The following is a 19,060-nucleotide window of genomic DNA, read 5'->3' as shown; positions in this document are numbered from 1 at the left end:
AAAAATATATATATATATATATACACTTTCAAAATATTGCTGCTCATTGACAATGTACCTAGTCACCCAAGAGCTCTGTTGGAGATGTACAAGAATAGTAATGTTTTTTTCATGCCTACAACACAAGATCCATTCTGTAACCCATGGATCAAGGAGTAATTTTGATTTTCAAGTCTTATTACTTAAGAAACACATTTTGTAAGGCTATAGCTGCCATAGATAATGATTCCTCTGATGGATTTGGGAAAAGTAAATTGAAAACCTTCTGGAAAGGATTCACCATTCTAGATGGATGCCATTGAGGACGTTTGTGATTCATGGGAGGAGATAAAAATATCAACATTGACAAGAAGCTGATTCTATTCCTCATGAATGATGTTGAGAGGTTCAGGACTTTAGTGCAGGAAACCACCACAGATGTAGTGGAAATAGCCAGAGAACTAGAATTAGAACAGTATCCTGAAGATGTGACTGAATTGCTGCAATATTATAAAACTTGAACAGATGAGGAATTACTTCTGGATGAGAAAGAAAATGGTCTCCTGAGATGGAATCTACTAGTGAAGATGCCATGATTATTGTTGAAATGACAAAAAAGGATTTATGACGTTGCATAAACTTAGTTAATAAAACAATGGCAGGATTTGAGAGGGTTGGCTCCAATTTTGAAAGAAGGTCTACTCTGGGTAAAATGCTATCAAACAGCATGGCGTGCTCCAGATAAATCTTCTGGAAGGAAGAGTCAATTGATGCGACCAACTTCATGGTTAAAATTTCATTTTAAGAAATTGCGGACTGGGTGCGATGGCTCATGCCTATAATCCCAGCACTTTGGGAGGCTGAGGCAGGCAGATCACTTGAGGTCAGGAGTTTGAGACCAGCCTGGCCAACATGGTGAAACTCTGTCTCTACTAAAATACAAGAAAATTAGCTGGGCGTGCTGGTAGGCGCCTGTAATCCTAGCTACTTGGGAGGCTGAGGCACAATAATTCCTTGAACCCAGGAGGCAGAGGTTGCAGTGAGCTGAGATTGCGCCACTGCACTCCTGCCTGGGCAGTAGAGCAAGACTCGATCTTAAAAAAAAAAAAAGAAAAGAAATCTCCACAGCCTCCCCAACCATCACCCTCATCAGTCAGCAGCCATCAACATGAAGACCACACCTTCCACCAGCAAAAAGATTACAACTTGAGAAGGCTCAGATAATTATTAACATTTTTTAGTAATAAAGTATTTTTAAATTACGTGCATTTAAAAAACATAATGCTATTGCCTACTTAATAGACTATGATATAGTAGAAATATAACTTTTATATACACTGGGAAACCAGAAAATTCATATGACTCACTTTATTATATAATTTGCTTTATTCTGGTGGTCTGGAACCAAATCTGCAGTATCTACAAGGTGTGCCTGCACCCAAATATTACAATAAACATGGCACTTTTCCTTGGAAAAGGTTTCCTTGGCAAAGGTTTGCTTCTGGAAATAGACGCGAGAAGGGTTGCTTATTGTGAGTTATTGCGAAGTGGTGAGATGGTTGTTGGAAATCTGAGGGAAAATTAACACCAGATGTGGGTGTGTGTGGCTCATGACACGTAGTGAACTGAGGTAGCTGGGAGGTGGGTATTTTTTAAAACAGTATTGAGATGCAATTCACATACCGTACACATCACCTATTTAAAATATACAATTCAGTGGTTTTTTGCAACCACTAATCTACTTAACTATCTCTATAGATTTGCCTATCCTGGAAATTTGTTATAAATTGGGTCTTATAATATGTGATCTTTTGTGACTGCCTTCTTTTACTTAGCATAATGTTTTCAAGGTTTATCTATATTGTAGCATGCTTCAGTACTTCATTCCTTTTTGTGGCTGAATAATATTCCATTGTATGGATATATATCAAATTTTGTTTACCCATTTATCAGTTGATGGACATCTAGGTTCTTTCCACATTTTGACTGTTGTGAATAAGCTGCATCAAACATTTGTGTATAGGTTTTTTATGGACATATGTGTTTATTTCTCTTGGGTATGCCTAGGAGTGGGATTGCTGGGTCACATGGTAGTGTTAAGGGTTTGAGAAGCAAGCTCCAGTGTTCAAACTCTATAAAGCGCAGTTTGGTAGTATCTGTAAAAATTACAAGTACACTTCTTCGACCCAGCAATTCTACTTTTTGGACTTTATCCAGTAGATATACTTGCACACTTACAAAATGTTGAATATATAAGATTACTCATTTCAGCATTGAAAATTACCTAAATATCCTTTAGTAAGGGATAGGGTTAGGATAAATTTAACCCACCCTGTGAAGTACTATGCATTTGTAAAAACTAAACACATAAAAACAGAAAAAAAAAAACCCAAAACAAAACTCTTTATTTACTGATACATTAGTGGAAAAAAGCAAGGTGAAAAAATGTGTACAGGATGCTACCATTTATGTCAAAAGTTGTCAGAGGGCATAGATACACATATATTTCTGGAAGGACACATGAGAAACTGATAAAACTGGTTGTCTCTTGCGAGGGGATCTGAGAAACTAGAGGACAAAGTAAGGAGACTTTCCACTGAATATCCTTTGCTATCTTTTGAAATTTGAACCACATTAATATACTACCTAGTCAAAATAAAAGTTATAATGAGTTAGATTTTGCCAGTACTTAACTTCTTGCTTATGGAAAGTAGGCTTATATCAGGAAGTTGCTAGATTTCTCTGATGTCACCTAAACTTCAGTAGACTGCAAAAGTTGTCCTTCTAAAATCTCCAACGTATTGGAGAACAGCCTAGTTGCCAGAGGACTACGGCTAAAAATTATCAATTCGTAATATAAAACATATAATATCACATAGCACATGACATGAAATAGTAATGCAAAAGTATTTTAATAACTTTTAAAGCATTTTTGTTATAGCATTTCTCAGAGCAATCTAGTGAGATACTCACTTTCACCATTTTCTAGATGAAGAACCTAGAAAGCTGACAGGTTAAGTGATTTGCCCAAGTTCTGTTGCCAGGAAGTAGTAGAGCTGGGGTTGGAATCTAGATCATTAGATAGTATAGAAGTTAGATGACTCCAGTAATTGAGTATCAGAAAACAGGTTCTTGCCCTGTTTTTTCTACTTAGCAGCCAAGTGATCTTAGACAAGCTACTTAACTTCACATATCCTTATATGTAATATGATTAGAATAAAACTAATATATACTTCGCAGGGCTGTGTCAGAACTGAGTGAAATGAATGAAATGAAATAGTAGGTGCTCAAGAAATGTTTGTTGAGTGGATTAAAAAATGTCAGGGAACATTTTATATATCATATTTTCAATCCTTACTGCAGTTTGTCTCAGTATTTCTTCCTCATTTAGGTGACAGACCAAGGAGTGCAGTGCATAGATAACTATAGAGGAGGGCTGGTTTCTCATTTAATATAATGTGAAGTTAATTTGAACTTTGACTAAGAGAAGAATCTAAGTCTTTATGTTTCCACCATACACTAGAGTTAGTTCACTTTATTCTTAATACTTTTATTATACTTCCAAATTTTACTGTGGAAAGGATGTCAAATTTTGAATAAGCTAGGAAATAATTGGATAGATTGACTTGTTGAACATTAGAGGTTGCCTTCTTAAATGTTCACTTTTAAGCAAAATATTTAAAAATTTAAAGATCTGATGGTTTTGCAGTGATAATATGAAATATTCACAAAAAATTATTAGTTATACTGAAATTGCTGCAATACATAGTTAGCATTATTTATATTGAATCACAACTTTATGTTTTAATTTTTATTTTTTGTGTGTACATAGTAGATATATACATTTCTGGAGTACATGAGATATTTTGATACAGACACAATGCATAATAATCACATCAGGGTATTCACATCAAGCATTATCTTTTGTATGTATGGTTGTACAAGCAATCCAATTACACTCTTATTTTTAAATGTATGGTTAAATTATTATTGACTATAGTCACCCTGTTTTGCTATCAAATACTAGATCTTATTCATTCTAACTTTTTTTGTGCCCATTAATCACATTCTCTGCACCCTCCATCCCCACTATGACCCTTCCCAGCCTGTGGTAACAACCATTCTTCTACTCTGTATCTCCATGAGTTCAATTGTTTTAATTTTTAGCTGCCACAAATAAGTGAGAACATGCAAAGTTTGCCTTTCTGTGCCTGGCTTATTTAATTTAACATAATGACCTCCAGTTCTGTCCACTTTCTGTGCCTGGCTTATTTAATTTAACATAATGACCTCCAGTTCTGTCCACATTGTTGCAAATGGCAGGATCTCATTATTTTTAATAGCCAAGTAGTACTGCATGTATGTACCACATTTTTTAAAATCCCGTAGTCTGTTGATGGACACTTAGGTTGCTTCCAAATCTTGGCTATTGTGATTAGTGATGTGATAAACATGGGAGTCCAGCTAGCTCTTCAATATACTGATTTCCTTTCTTTTGGGTATATACCTAGCAATGTGATTGCTGGATCATATGGTAGATCTGTTGATCTGTTTTTGTTTTTTTGAGAACTGATCTCCATAATGGTTGTACTAATTTACATTCCCACCAACAGTATATGAGAGTTCCCTTTCTCCACATCCTCGACAGCATTTGTTATTGCCTGCCTTTTGGATAAAAGCCATTTTAACTGGGGTGAGATGATATCTCATTGTGGTATTGATTTGCATTTCTCTGATGACCAGTGAGATTGAACACCTTTTCATATACCTGTTTACCACTTGTATGTCTTTTTTTGAGAAATGTCTATTCAGATATTTTGCCCATCTTTTTAATTGGATTATTAGGTTTTTTTTCCCCCCTGTAGAGTTGTTTGAGCTCCCTATATAGTCTGGTTATTAACCCTTTATTAGATAGATAGATTGGAAATATTCTCTTCCATTTTGTGGGTTGTCTCTTCACTTTCTTGATTGTTCCTCTTGCTGTGCAGAAGCTTTTTAACTTGATGTGATCCCATTTGTCCATTTTTGCTTTGGTTGCCTGTGCTTGTGGGGTGTTATTCAATAAATCTTAGCCCAATCCAGTGTCCTGGAAAGTTTCCCCAGTGTTTTCTTTTAGTAGTTTCATAGTTTGTGGTCTTAAATTTAAGTCTTTAATCCATCTTGGTTTGATTTTTGTATATGGCAAGAGTTAGGGGTCTAGTTTCATTCTTCTGCATATGGATATCCAGTTTTTCTGCCACCACTTATGGAAGAGACTGCTTTTTCCCCATTGTATGTTCTTGGCATCTCTGATGAAATGAGCTCATTGTAGATATATGGATTTACTTCTGGGTTCTCTCTTTGTTCTATTGGTCTGTGTGTCTGTTTTCATGCCAGTACCATGCTGTTTTGGTTACAATAGCTCTGTAGTATAATTTGAGTCAAGTAATGTGATTCCTGTAGTTTTGTTCTTTTTGCTCAGGATAGCTTTGGCTATTCTGGGTCTTTGTGGTTCCATATAAATTTTAGGATTGTTTCTTCTATTTATGTGAAGATTATTATTGGTATTTTGATAGGGATTGCAATCTGTGGATTGCTTTGGGTAGTATGGACATTTTAACAATATTGATTCTTCCAATTCATGAACACAAAATATCTTTCTATATTTTTGTGTCCTCTTCAATTTCTTTCATCAGTGTTTTATAGTTTTCATTATAGATATCTTTCACTTCTTTGGTGAAGTTAATTCATAGATATTTAATTCTATTTGTAGCTGTTGTAAATGGGACTACTTTTTTATTTCTTTTTCAGATTATTTGTTGTTGGCATACAGAAATGCTACTGATTTTTGTATGTTGGCTTTGTATCCTGCAACTTTACTCAATTTGTTTATCAGTTCTAATAGTTCTTGGTAGTTTTTAGGTTTTTCCATATATATGATTATATCATCTGCAAACAAGGATAATTTGACTTCTTCCTTTCCAATTTGGATGCCCTTTATTTTTTTCTCTCATCTGATTGCTCTAGCTAGGACTTCCTGAGTCACAACTTAATTTCAAAGAACTCTATTTAATTATTTAAGGAGGTTGTACAAAATACATGACAAATACATGCTTTTTCCTACTTAATAATAATTTAGAGCAGAAATTAAAATTTCAGTTTGAAGTTCTTATGCTGTAGTTCTAATTAATAAAAGTATTTAAAATACCTTGAAGTATCAAGTGAAGATTTTAGAGCTTTAAATATTTTTATCATTCATCCTGTGTTTTAATATGTAAAACACAGTAGAGTTTTGTGTGTGTTTTTTTAACTTAAAGACAGCCCTTTTAGTATTACTGAAATATGAATAATTCAGATGTTCAGTGTGAATAGGCTAATTTTGAGTTGGCATGACATCTCAATTAGTGTTGAATCAATATAAATGTTTTATAATATTTTTAAGTGAAATAACTTTATATACTAATTTTTAATGTATTTATTTGCATGTTTATAGAAAACTTATGTTGAACAGATGATAATCATGTGAAGACAGAGAACACCAAAGCTTTGAGCTTGTGAACTGTGTAGGAACTACATCCTACGAGTTAAGGATCAATTCTGATATTATTGGGATTTTATACATAACTAAAAGACACTATTTTAACAAGATGTCTCCTTACAGTAAATGTTAAGTTACTCCGGGAAAACAAAACAAAAGAATGCTATTATAAAGAAACTTGGAAGTAGAAAAGTCATTTGGTTTCTTAAAATATTTTGCCAACTTCTTATTGGTATACTTATTAAATAATATACTCAGTTTGCACCAATTTCATTCAGTTATTGCATTGGCATTAAAATTATTTTTTTTCATTTGCAGACTTTCTTATAAAGGAAAGTATTAATCTGACTACTCTACACCTGTATAGTTCATTGAAACTTGCTTTTTGACTTATCAGTTCTTTTATGCTGTTATTTGAAAGTTTAAGTTAGAATCTGATCACTTTTGGTGAACTAAATAGATTCCTGAATAGTACTAAACAAAAATCTTGCCAAGAGTGGTGATCTTGCCAAGCTGAAAACATTCAATAACACCTGTTTGTGTAGACAAAGACAACAGGCCTCTTTTTGTCATCTTTGTATTGAAATAGATTTTATATTGAAGCAACCACTGTGGACACTAAGAGTGAAAATATAGTGAGTGACCAAAGATTTATTCATATAAAAATTAGGTAATTTAGTATAAATGTGGGCAAAAACATTTAGTGGCAAAGAGGCATTTGTTTAAATATTCAGTGGGGAAGGAAAACATTTATATTAGAATTTTATAAAATACCTTTAGCCACTAGGAGGAGTTGTATAGTGTCTCTTTTTTAGCTGAAGAGACTAGCAGTTCAAAAAATTAAATCTATTTAAACAAACACTGTTCTGATGACAGCATATTTAAACCATGAGTGTTTACTATGAACTACCCTCAGGTGGCTGATACAGTGTCTGGCATGTAGTAGGCGCTCAAAATGGCCTGTTTACTTCAATTAATATTTGATGTAATGAATTCCAGTGGAGTCAAATATTTTGGACAAGTACTTGGAGCACAGTGTCATGAAGATTGGTCTGTAACATTGCTTTAGTCACTTTTTAAGTTCATTCACAGGGGGGCCATTTATTTATTCTGAGCCCTATTGACTGTGCATATATTCCTTAACTTTGAAAAAGTTAGCCAATAACCGTAGAATTCAAATAGCTTTATTATGGAAACTTATAAAATGAGAGTACATCAATGTCAGTGATGCTAGAAATTAGTTAATAGAAAGGAATTTACCTATTTTATTCTTTTTATCTTATTTATTACAAAATAATGTATATATATGTTTGTAGTAAAATTCAAATAGAAAATATAGAAAGTTAAAGATCCTAGTAATGCTATCATAGAAGCAATGAACAGCTGCTAGCAGATTTTATATGTTCTTTGAATTTTATATTATATATATAAAATTTAAAAATAGTTAAACTAGTCATGGCTTTATGACTTTTTTCCCACTAATGTATTATGAACATCCTTATCTGGGTGTGTGTGTAATCTACCTCTTCTTGCATAGTATTCTTAGCTAGTATATCTCTGTAAGTAACATAAAACTTAAGCTTATATTGGTTTGAATAATAAGGAAACTGATTATGTCACATAACGGAGATTGGATGGTTGTAGATACAGATAGTTATGGTATGGCTGTGCTTCTTACTGATTCTCCTTGTTATTATCCTCAGGCTGGTAGTGGGATGGCAGCAGCTTCTCTTCCTTGAGTTTTCCTAATCATTGGGAAACAGAATGGGATTATCAGTATTTAATTAATTAGTCTAATCAGGGTTGAGATGAATGTTGAGCAATTAATCATCATTACAAGTATTCCATGTACCATGATTTATTTAACTAATTTCCTATTAAGGTTTATTATCAAATTTTCATGATTATAAATAATGTTGTTAGGTATATCTTTGTACCATATAACTTTGTATTCTTGTGCAAAGGTTTTTGTAGACTAGATTACTGGAGTAACTTTCCTAGATCAAAGGAAGTTGATAGTGTCAAACTAAAGTTCTAATTTGAAGAATATGTGTATACCCGCATACATATTCCTACCAATAGAGTGTGGGTTTCCCTGACTCCCCATCAGGGCTCTTTACCTCTTATCAATCTACCAGGGCTGCTACCTACAGGGGTCTGCCAAGGGGGCAGACTGTGCACTATAGTAGCTTCATCTGATTTCTAAGAGGAGGCTTAAGCCTTGGCCATGAATTTTTAAGTCTGATTTATAGAACCACCATTTACTAAATTTCAGTGGAATATTACTAACTGAATCACAGAGAGAACATTTATCTTACCCAGCCTCCCTGCCTCCATTCTCTTTCCTGACTCATGTTACAGAAAACTCAGTAGAAAATAACATCCAGTCTTCAAAAGGCAGCTTCAACACAGGGAGAACTGGGGCTAGTTAAGATAGGAAGTGTGCCCATGTGAAGTGTGAGCAAGAGAAAAGAAACGGCATGACAACCCTAAAAATGCACTATAGAAGAAGGAAAAAGGGCATGCAGAAGATGAAGAATCTGGCCTGAAGGAAAATGCTACCCTAGAAGCAAAAACAAACAAAAAAGCCTCCACGCAGTTTATCATGAAAAATAGTACTAAGGATATGAATTGAATAAATTAAGAGCAAAGAGGAGATCATGAAACAAAATGATGTGGAGAAGAAGATTGCAGAATTAGTGAAATAAATTGAGAATGCAAAGGTCACTATTATAGGTCATAAGTTAGAAATATCAAGAAACAGACAAATTAGAAAGTCAGGTTTTAGCATGGAAGAAAGGTTTGAGCTAATCAAAATGAATGAGGGGTAGGGAGGGGGTTGGGAAGAATAAAGCATTTAGAGAAGATGTGATAAATATAGAGGAGAAACAAAAGAGATGCAAACATAAGACTAGTTAGTGTCTCTAAATTACCCAATAAAAAATGATTCAAAGATATGATAGAAGACAGTTTCCACAAATGAGGGGATTCTCCAATTTGTACAATAAAGGGACTCACTATATCAAGAAAATAACTGAATTAGAGTTGCAGAACAATATAAATAAAAACTAATACAAGCAATGGAAGTTGAACAGTGCAGGGAGAAGCAGTGAAGAAAATAAAATTGTACCCCTCATATCCCCAACTATTCTGGCTGTCCCCAGATACTGAGCCTGTTTGGTACAACCTCTTCAAGGAGTAAGTTTTAAATGAAATCCTACATCTCAAACCATGAGTCCCCACCTTACAGCTAGCCCCTTTCCCCTGGTTGGCCCAAAGTACTGGGAGCCAGGCTTATACCATCTAGGCAGAATATTGAAATATTTCTTTCGAGGGAAAATGGTACAAAAGAAAAACTTACAGATACTGACATTTTGGGATTCTCTAAGGGAAAGTCAGGGTTCCTACCCAGTCCCTAGTTCTGTGCATCCCCCTGCTTGAATTATCTTACTTATGCATTGTAAACATCCAGTCAACTATTCAATGTTTCACTTTGTTGTTGCTGTTGTTTAAAAATAGTGTTATTGAAATATAACTGCATACCATAGAATTCACTCATAAAGTGTATAATTCAGTGGTTTTTAGTATAGGCATAGTTGTACAGCCATTGCCACTATCTAATTTTGGGACATTTCACCACATCAAAAAGAAACTATGACTATTAGCAGTCTTCCCCTATTCCCACTCGTCTCTCCATGGCCCAGGCAACCATTACAGGAGTGTCCAGTCTTTTGGCTTCTCTGGGCCACATTGGAAGGATAAGAATTGTCTTGAGCCACACATGCAATATTAACACTCACGATATAACTGATGAGCTAAAAAATAAATAAATAAATTATAAAAAAAATCTCATAATGTTTTAAGAAGGTTTATGATTCATGTTGGGCCACGTTCAAAGCCGTCCTGGGCTGCCATGTGGCCCATGGGCCATGGGTTAGACAAGCTTACACTAATATATTTCCTATCTCTGTAGATTTGCCTAGTCTGGACATTTCATACATCGTGTTTTAAGTAGAATGACAAGTAAAGAATCACCAGATATTTGAGGAATCCTCACATAAAATCCAGAAATGAAAACAACAAAAAAGAAACTCAGGGGAAATAGAGGCAATATACAAAGACAGAAAATAACTTAAAAATTTACTTTTTTTGGCCGGGCACGGTGGCTCAAGCCTATAATCCCAGCACTTTGGGAGGCTGAGACGGGTGGATCACGAGGTCAGGAGATCGAGACTATCCTGGCTAACACGGTGAAACCCCGTCTCTACTAAAAAATACAAAAAACTAGCCGGGGCGTGGTGGCGGGCGCCTGTAGTCCCAGCTACTCGGGAGGCTGAGGCAGGAGAATGGCGTGAACCCAGGAGGCGGAGCTTGCAGTGAGCTGAAGTGAGCTGAGATCCGGCCACTGCACTCCAGCCTGGGCGGCAGAGCGAGACTCTATCTCAAAAAAAAAAAAAAAGAATTTACTTTTTTTTAACTTTACCATAAAAGGTGAACAGGAGGCAGTCAAAATTAATATTCAGAGAACAAGAAAACTTTTGGGAAATAAACACACTATTAAACTCAGCGGAAGTAGAGACAAAAGCTGAAAAGATTCCCAAGTCAAACAGAAAGGCAAAGATTGCAGAATGAGTTAAAAGATAAGAAAAGCAGAAATTAGTTCAAAATAATAATATTCCTAGCAAAAGAGTAAGGAAAAAATTCTTAAGTGATCTGATAAACAAGGTCTTTAAATAGAAGACAATTTTAAGAACCAGAATACCTGAGCTTTTAGATTAAGAAGGCCCATATATTTTCAGCACAGTGGATGAAAAAACACTTTAAAACACATTTTCGGGAAATTTTTGATAACCAGGAATGAAGAGATTGATTATTATAAAAGTTTCTAGAGAATGAGAGAAACATGATACCTACAGAGGATGGGAAACCAAAATGGCACTGAACTTCTCAAGTGGGAATCAGAAAACAGTGGAGCATTGCCTTCCAAATTCTGAGGCAGGGCCAGGCGCTGTGGCTCACGCCTATAATTCCAGTACTTTGGGAGGCCGAGGTGGGCGGATCAGTTGAGGTCAGGAGTTCGAGACCAGCCTGGCCAACAAGGTGAAACCCTGTCTCTACTAAAAATACAAAAATTAGCTGGGTATGGTGGTGGGCGCCTGTAATCCCAGCTACTCCGCAGGCTGAGGCAGGAGAATCACTTGAGCCCAGGAGGCGGATGTTGCAGTAAGCCAAGATCGCACCACTGCACTCCAGCCTAGACAACAGAGTGAGACTCAATCTCAAAAAACAAACCAAAAAATAACAACCCTCCCCCCACAAATCCCGAGGCAGAACGATTCCCAAAAATTATAGTAAATTCATTTTCAGACTTCAGACATCTCTAAGAATCTATTTTCCATGTACCCTTTCTCAGGAATCTATGGAAGGAGGTGCTGAAAAAGAAAATTCACTTCTCAGGAATCTATTAAAGGAGGTGCTTAAAAAGAAAAGAAAAGAAAAGAAAAAGGAACATAGATGGAGAAAGTCTTGGAATTTAGGAAAGAGCAGATCCAAAAGAACTAAGAGAGGCAAAGGGAATTCGCAAACACAGCAGTTGTGCAGCAGTCCTAGGTGGCTCCAAAAAGATGGAAGGAGCAGGGAGAAGAGATCAAGCATTTGGAGTTGTTACTTAGCTTCTTTGGAATATTTGAAGATTATTTAATGACAGGTACATAAGCAAACTGAGGGGTGAAAAAGAGGCAGTTCTTAACATCCATGGACAATTAAAGATTATATTTACTATGAGAAAAGAAATGTATGATTGTGGTTTACTGTGTGGTTCACTGTGATTAGCAGTTTTATAATCATCATAGTGTAGAACATTCCTATTGATTCGGTTGAAAGGAGGAGATGTTACCATTGTAGAAGGGACATGAGTCAGGGAGAAATGTGTATGTGGAGGTAGGCAGCTTGTAGGTAAAAGGTGCTAAATCCTCTTCTCCCATAGAAGAAGGCAGAAAGTAAGTTAATCTTGAAAAATCTATACTTAATGTATGTGTGGTTTTTTTTTTTTTCATTTGAGGTAAATAGAAGAAACAGCAAAAAGGTTGAAAAAATCTGCCTTGAGGCCGGGCACAGTGGCTCACGCCTGTAATCCCAGCACTTTGGGAGGCTGAGGCAAGCGGATCACCTGAGGTCAGGAGTTCGAGACCATCCTCAACATGGAGAAACCCTGTCTCTACTAAAAATACAAAATTAGCCAGGCGTGGTGGTGCATGCCTGTAATCCCAGCTACTCAGGAGGCTGAGGCAGGAGAATTGCTTGAACCTGGGAGGCCGAGGTTGCGGTGGGCTGAGATCGCGCCATTGCACTCCAGCCTGGGAAACAAGAGTGAAACTCCGTCTCAAAAAAAAAAAAAAAGAAAATATCTGCCTTGGAGCAGACATCAGGAGTGGGGAGGGATGGAAGAGGAGACTACTGTTTTAATATTAGTTTAATTGTACTCCTTTACTTTAAAGATGTCACATATATTATTTTGATAAATATAAAATTTTACTTTAAAAGACAGGGCACAGAGTTTTCTATTTTAACAATAGGTCTTGGTTCCCTTTTTTCTACATTTATTATATGTAGGATCATAAACACTTGGCTACAGCAAAATAGAGGGCAACCTCTCAGATGATCATACTTTTTATTTTAATAAACATAAGATGGCCACAAGTGTGCTGGAACCATGAAATATGTGAAGGCATGGATCTTGCCTCTTAGCCCAAGGAACTTAGAGGTTAGAAAGATACACACACAAATCTTTTTTTTTTTTTTTTGAGACAGGATCTCACTCTGTCGCCAGGCTGGAGTATAATGGCGTGGTCTTGGCTCATGGCAACCTCCGCCTCCCAGGTTCAAGCGATTCTCCGGTCTCAGCCTCCCGAGTAGCTGGGATTACAGGCGCCTGCCACCGTGCCCAGCTAATTTTTTGCATTTTTAGTAGAGATGGGGTTTCACCATGTTGGCCAGGCTGGTCTCGAACTCCTGACCTTGTGATCCGCCTGCCTCAGCCTCCCAAAGTGCTGGGATTACAGGCGTGAACCACCGCGCCCAGCCACATAAATCTTACTGAAATATCGCTGATCATATAGTTGTCTTGATTAAAAACCTTCATGGTTCCTTAGTTTGACATTTAAGAATTTTCTAAAATCCTAACCCTAAATCTATCACCATGATACCATTTCACACCAATTACGATGACTGTAATAAAAAAAGATAATGACAAGTGTCATGATGGAGGGTGTGCAAAAGTTGGAATCCTCAAACACTGCTGGTGGGAATATAAAATGGTTCAGCCGCTTTGGAAGAGTCTGGTAGTTAGTTCCTCAAGTGATTAGAGTTTCCATATGACCCAACAATTCCACTCCTAAGTGTAATCCCAAGAGTGATGAAAACATATGCTCACACAGAAACTTGTGCATAAATGTTCATAGCAACATTATTCATAATAACTAAAAAGCAGAAGCAACCCAAATATCCATCAGCTGTTGAATAGATAAAATGTGGAATATCCATAGAAAGGAATATGATTGAGCCATAAAAAGGACTGAAATATTGATACATGCTACAACATGGATGAAACCCCGTCTCTACTAAAAATACAAAAATTAGCCAGGCGTGGTGGTGCACACCTGTAATCCCAGCTACTCGGGAGTCTGAGGCAGGAGAATGGCTTGAACCCGGGAGGTGGAGGTTGCGGTGAGCCAAGATCGCTCCATTGCACTCCAGCCACGGCAACGAGCGAAACTCCGTCTCAAAAAAACAACAACAAAAAAAAACAAAAAACAAACAAACAAAAAATCCTAACTCTGCCCTACTTTTCCAGCCTTATTTCTCGTACTTCCACTTGGCCTTTAGCAATCTGATTTATGTTCTTTTGTCTGCAGTGCAGCTCTTTCTCCAGTCCTCCAGTTTAAGACCTAACGCTACCTATTCTTTCCAGTCCAGCTTAACTTCCTCCTGTTCCATAAAATAGAAAAAGTGAATTCTTCCCAACAGAAAGTAATCTCTGCTCTTAACCTCTACCACACCTTGTGTCTTCACTTTATGTATTACAGTATAGAGGAGGTGTGTGTTAAGTTGGAGCTTAGTCAACATTGTCAGCCACATGTAGTCAAAAATTGCCTTTGAAAATCCTTTAAATTGCTTGAACGGTACAGTTCTCTTCACATTGAACTTGGCCAGTTTTTCCTTCCAACATTGGAACAGATCTCTGTTCTATTGAATGCTAGTTGAAAAAGCTGACTTACAGGTGTTATATGAAATAAAAAAGAACAATAAAGCCCTAAAAATAGTACAAATCTGGATACATGTGATTGGCTCCAGCCTGTTCTTAGCCCTGCTTCAATGGAAAGAAGCTAAGGTTCTTACCTTGTGTAGTTGGGGAGTATGAGATGGATGGATGATAGAGGGATTGGTTTGTGAACTGACTTGTCATCATTTGCGACTTTTAAAATTCAGTGTACATTTTGCGTGTAATAATTGGCCTGTTTCTAATAAAATCAATCATCTAACAAAACAAGTGTTTTCCCTCATACTATCTAGAAGAGGCTACTTTTCATTAACTTCAAAGTAGCTTCACCTTGCAATTTAAACAATTGAATATTTGGACCCTACTTATTGCATTGCAGTGGGCTTTTACCTGACTGTAACCAGACTCCTGTTCTACAATGAAGTGTTCACACTATGAGGGCCAGGCTGAAACTAACACCTACTAAGAGAATGGCAGAATTAAGTCTTTCCACCTTTACACTCTCCGATGTGCACTTAGTATATACGAATGGTAGGCAAAATCACCAGATCTTTTGAATATTTTGTTCTTGTTCTCTGCCTGTTTCTTGCCAAGTAAATTGAATTGGTTTATATAAATGAAATGTGATGTAAGAAAGACTAGCTGAGGCTGGGTGCAGTGGCTCATGCATATAATCCCAACACTTTGGGAGGCTGAGGTGGGCGGATCACGAAGTTAGGAGTTCGAGACCAGCCTGGCCAACGTAATGAATCCCCATCTCTACCAAAAATACAAAAATTAGCCGGGTGTGGTGGTGCACACCTGTAATCCCAGCTACTCAGGAGTCTGAGGCAGGAGAATTGCTTGAACCCGGGAGGCGGAGGTTGCAGTGAGCTGAGATCACTCCATTACACTCCAGCCTGGGCAACAGAGATTCCATCTCAAAAAAAAAAAAAGAGAAAGAAAGAAAGACTGGTTGAATAAATGATGCACCATGCATACAATGGAATACTATTACAGCTGTTACCAAGGAAAAACAAGCAAAATTTCGGTTTATAACATGATGCATCTGAGTTTTGTTTTGAAGAAATATACATATGTACATGTGTATTTATGCAAATATACATATATCCTTCAAAACAAAATTATGTGTGTATTTGTGCATGTATAAAATATTTCTGGAAGAAAATGTAATAATTTGGTAATAGCAGTTGCCTGTGGGGAAAGGAACCAGGAGTTGATAGGGGTGGAGGACTTAGCTGTTTCTACAAATGCTCTTTAGCATGGTTTGACTCCTACTACATCTGTATATTACCTTTCCGATGGAAAACATTTATATCTTCTTACCAAGTAACTATTAATAGTTCATGGTAAATATTTATATGTCAGTTTGAGATTTTCATTTTAAGTTACAGAAAATATATGTATACTGATAATGTGTGCTAGTGCTTGTTGGATTCTGCAGCAGCTAATGTATGTACCATCAATGATGTACCAATTTGTGCTTCACAGAGTTACATCCATATGGGAGAATAGTCTCCAGATGACTACAATTTCTAGTTTTGTAGGAGCATGGCTTGGAGCACTTCCTATTCCGCTGGACTGGGAAAGACCATGGCAGGTTGGTTTCAGTTACTTAAAGCAACAAAATAAATGTTTGTACAATGATAGTAAAACTGATGAAGCAAACCAGTATGTATATGTAAATTGTTCTGTTGTTCAATTAAGTAGGGATACCAATTCTATCAGTCACCGTAATCTGGGCAACTTCTTAATAGGGACTGTCCCAGTGCCACAGGCGTCTAGGTAGCCCTGGTTTTATCTTCTAGCACTGTTTTTTACACATGTATAGATGAATAAACAAACTTATTTTGTGATTGTATATAGGCAGTTTATTGTTTTTAAAAATAGGTTCTCACTCTCTTGCCCAGGCTGGCCTCCAGTGCTTGGGCCTAAACGAGCCTCCTGCCTCAGCCTGCCAGGTGGCTGGGACTACAGGTGTGTGCCACCGAGCCCAGCCAGTATAGGAATTTTTAAAAATTAGGTTAATAGTTGCAGAAATGTCCTATTTTCAACTTTGGTATTTATTGCCCTTGTGGTCTTATATTCACATTTTCTGAACTTGATTGATGGCCAAATTGAATGTTCATCTTGAGATTTTTAGAAGCAAATAGCAAGGTAATTTTTGCAGCAGTGGCCTGTGTTATCAAGACAGCTCACAAACATCAGATTTTTCATCTTGTATCACAATAAGATAAAGCTGATATGCTAGGTAAAGCACTGTAAAGTAAGGGCTCTTTTTATACCCATTTTACAGATGAGGAAACTGACACCTAGAGGGTATGTAACATTCCCAAGGTCACTGAACTTACAGTGATGACTGTATCCTTATCTTAATATTAATGACTTTGTAGTATGCCATTATATAGTTACTTTATAACTTATTTAACAAATACACTATTGATCATTTAGATTATTGCCAGTATTTTATGATAATAAACACTGCTGTGATAAAATCTTTGAATCTATAGCTTCATGAATTTTTCTAATTATTTTCATAGAGTAATTACTCCCAAAAGAATTATGGTGTTAAAAAATAAATGTGCTTTCTTTTTCCAACATGAAGAGAATTTTTTTCTGATCACAAAGATAATGTATATTTATTTAGAAAATTTAAGCAATATTAGTAATTCTAAGGAAGAAAGTAAAAGTACTTTCCTCCCCAACCACCCAGAGGAAACCTCCATTTCCTTTTGGTGATAATTTTGCAGCTGTCTCTCTCCATGCCTGTAACTATAATATTCATGTTATTTTAATCTGCTTTTCCCCTTAGCAGTATATTATGGAGCTCATTCTATGTCAATGAAAACTTACATATATGTAATATTCGATTATTTGTGTAAAATATTGTACCTGTTTTTAATTAAAGAACATTTAGGTTATTTCCTATTTCATTATTATTAATATTTTATCAAATATGGTTATATTAAACATACATCTTTGAATATTTGTCCAATTTTCTCTGTAGCGTAAAGTCCTAGGTAATGAATTGATGAATTAAATCTTTGATACATACCTCATTTGCCAAATGTGGGATCCAGATTGTGTGCCTTGCACATAACTGCCTACCTTAACTCCATTCTTTGTGCTTTCAGTTCGATGTTGTGTCTCCCTGAAAGTCAAATTGTTCTTTCATGTTTAGTAAGTCTGGTAGGTTTGCCCTTGCCTGTTTTAACTCTTCATCACTATATTAGAGAAATCCTTGGAGGTTTGGGGTGTGTATCGTCACAGATACTCATCCCAAGTTTTTGGTGCTAGTAAAGGTTTCTTAAGTTGTTGACATCTTGTAGAAGTCATCCATACTTAATATCATTCAACAGAGTGTCAGTGATTTCTAAATTGGAGGACAATCAAAATCATTGAAAAGTATACACAGAAAATTGAAACTGGGTAGATTCCTTACTTTCAAGTTATGCAATTAAATCTAAATAGAAAATATTGATAAAGCACTATGGGACATCAGCTTTAATGAATTAGTAAGATAATATATAATAAATGTATCATTTTGTATATAGATGCAATACTTTAGAGTGTAAAGGTTTGATATATTACACATAATGTAAGTCTTTTCTGTTTACAAGACAGTGCAGAAGTAGAAACTGAACTAAGGGGAATATGTATGCTTTATAAAATACGTGTTTAGGTTTGCTTAGAAAATATATCTCTTAGTTATTTACAGTTCAATCACCCATTTTGGGATTGTTCAGACTTTTAGCTGATGACTCATTTTTCTGCCTCAGTGCTTGTTAACAATAAGGATGAACTAGATCCAAATTGATGGTATTACTTTTTAAATTAATATAAAGTTTCCATTTGAATTACTGACTTTTTAAAAAGATTTTCTAGCTAGCTGGAAATCTAATTTAATTTTAAAACTAATTTAAATACATAACAAGTGTTGGTTTCCATTAAGAGCGTTTCATTCAGCTGGAATATTACTGGCTGTGTAATTATCTTTACTATTGGGTGGTTTTTAGAATATTCCAAGTTAATGACCCACCTATTCACTGTAAACCTTTTAAATTATGAAATGTATTGAGGGAATGATAGAATTGATGTATAATTAAAAATCTTTTATTCGCATAGCACTCATCTGCCCCTTGCCCTTTTTGCAGTTATTTACTAATAAACTAAAGAAATGAGATTTCTTTTTTTTTTTCACTTTTTATTTCCAGCAAACAAGGTTGCTTGGTTTTTGTTATTGTTATTTTTTAATAATTCTAACTCCACAGAACAGAATCTCCCAG

At 35.9% G+C, this 19,060-nt stretch overlaps 1 protein-coding gene across 3 annotated transcripts in view; it reads left to right on the top strand.

Moving 5' to 3' along the window:
• PIGF (phosphatidylinositol glycan anchor biosynthesis class F) overlaps positions 1-19,060 on the top strand; it is a 36,541-nt gene that overhangs the window by 8,669 nt on the left and 8,812 nt on the right. For all 3 annotated transcript variants that reach the window (XM_017862723.1, XM_017862722.1, XM_017862724.1), the window contains exon 5: positions 16,266-16,374. In XM_017862723.1, the coding sequence (XP_017718212.1) occupies positions 16,266-16,374 (109 nt within the window). The remainder of the gene's footprint in view (positions 1-16,265; positions 16,375-19,060) is intronic.

Source organism: Rhinopithecus bieti, unplaced genomic scaffold, assembly GCF_001698545.2.
Source record: "Rhinopithecus bieti isolate Rb0 unplaced genomic scaffold, ASM169854v2 scaffold_61117, whole genome shotgun sequence".
NCBI lineage: Eukaryota > Metazoa > Chordata > Mammalia > Primates > Cercopithecidae > Rhinopithecus > Rhinopithecus bieti.
Note: the sequence above shows the minus strand (reverse complement) of the source record. Positions and strands in the feature narration are given on the sequence as shown.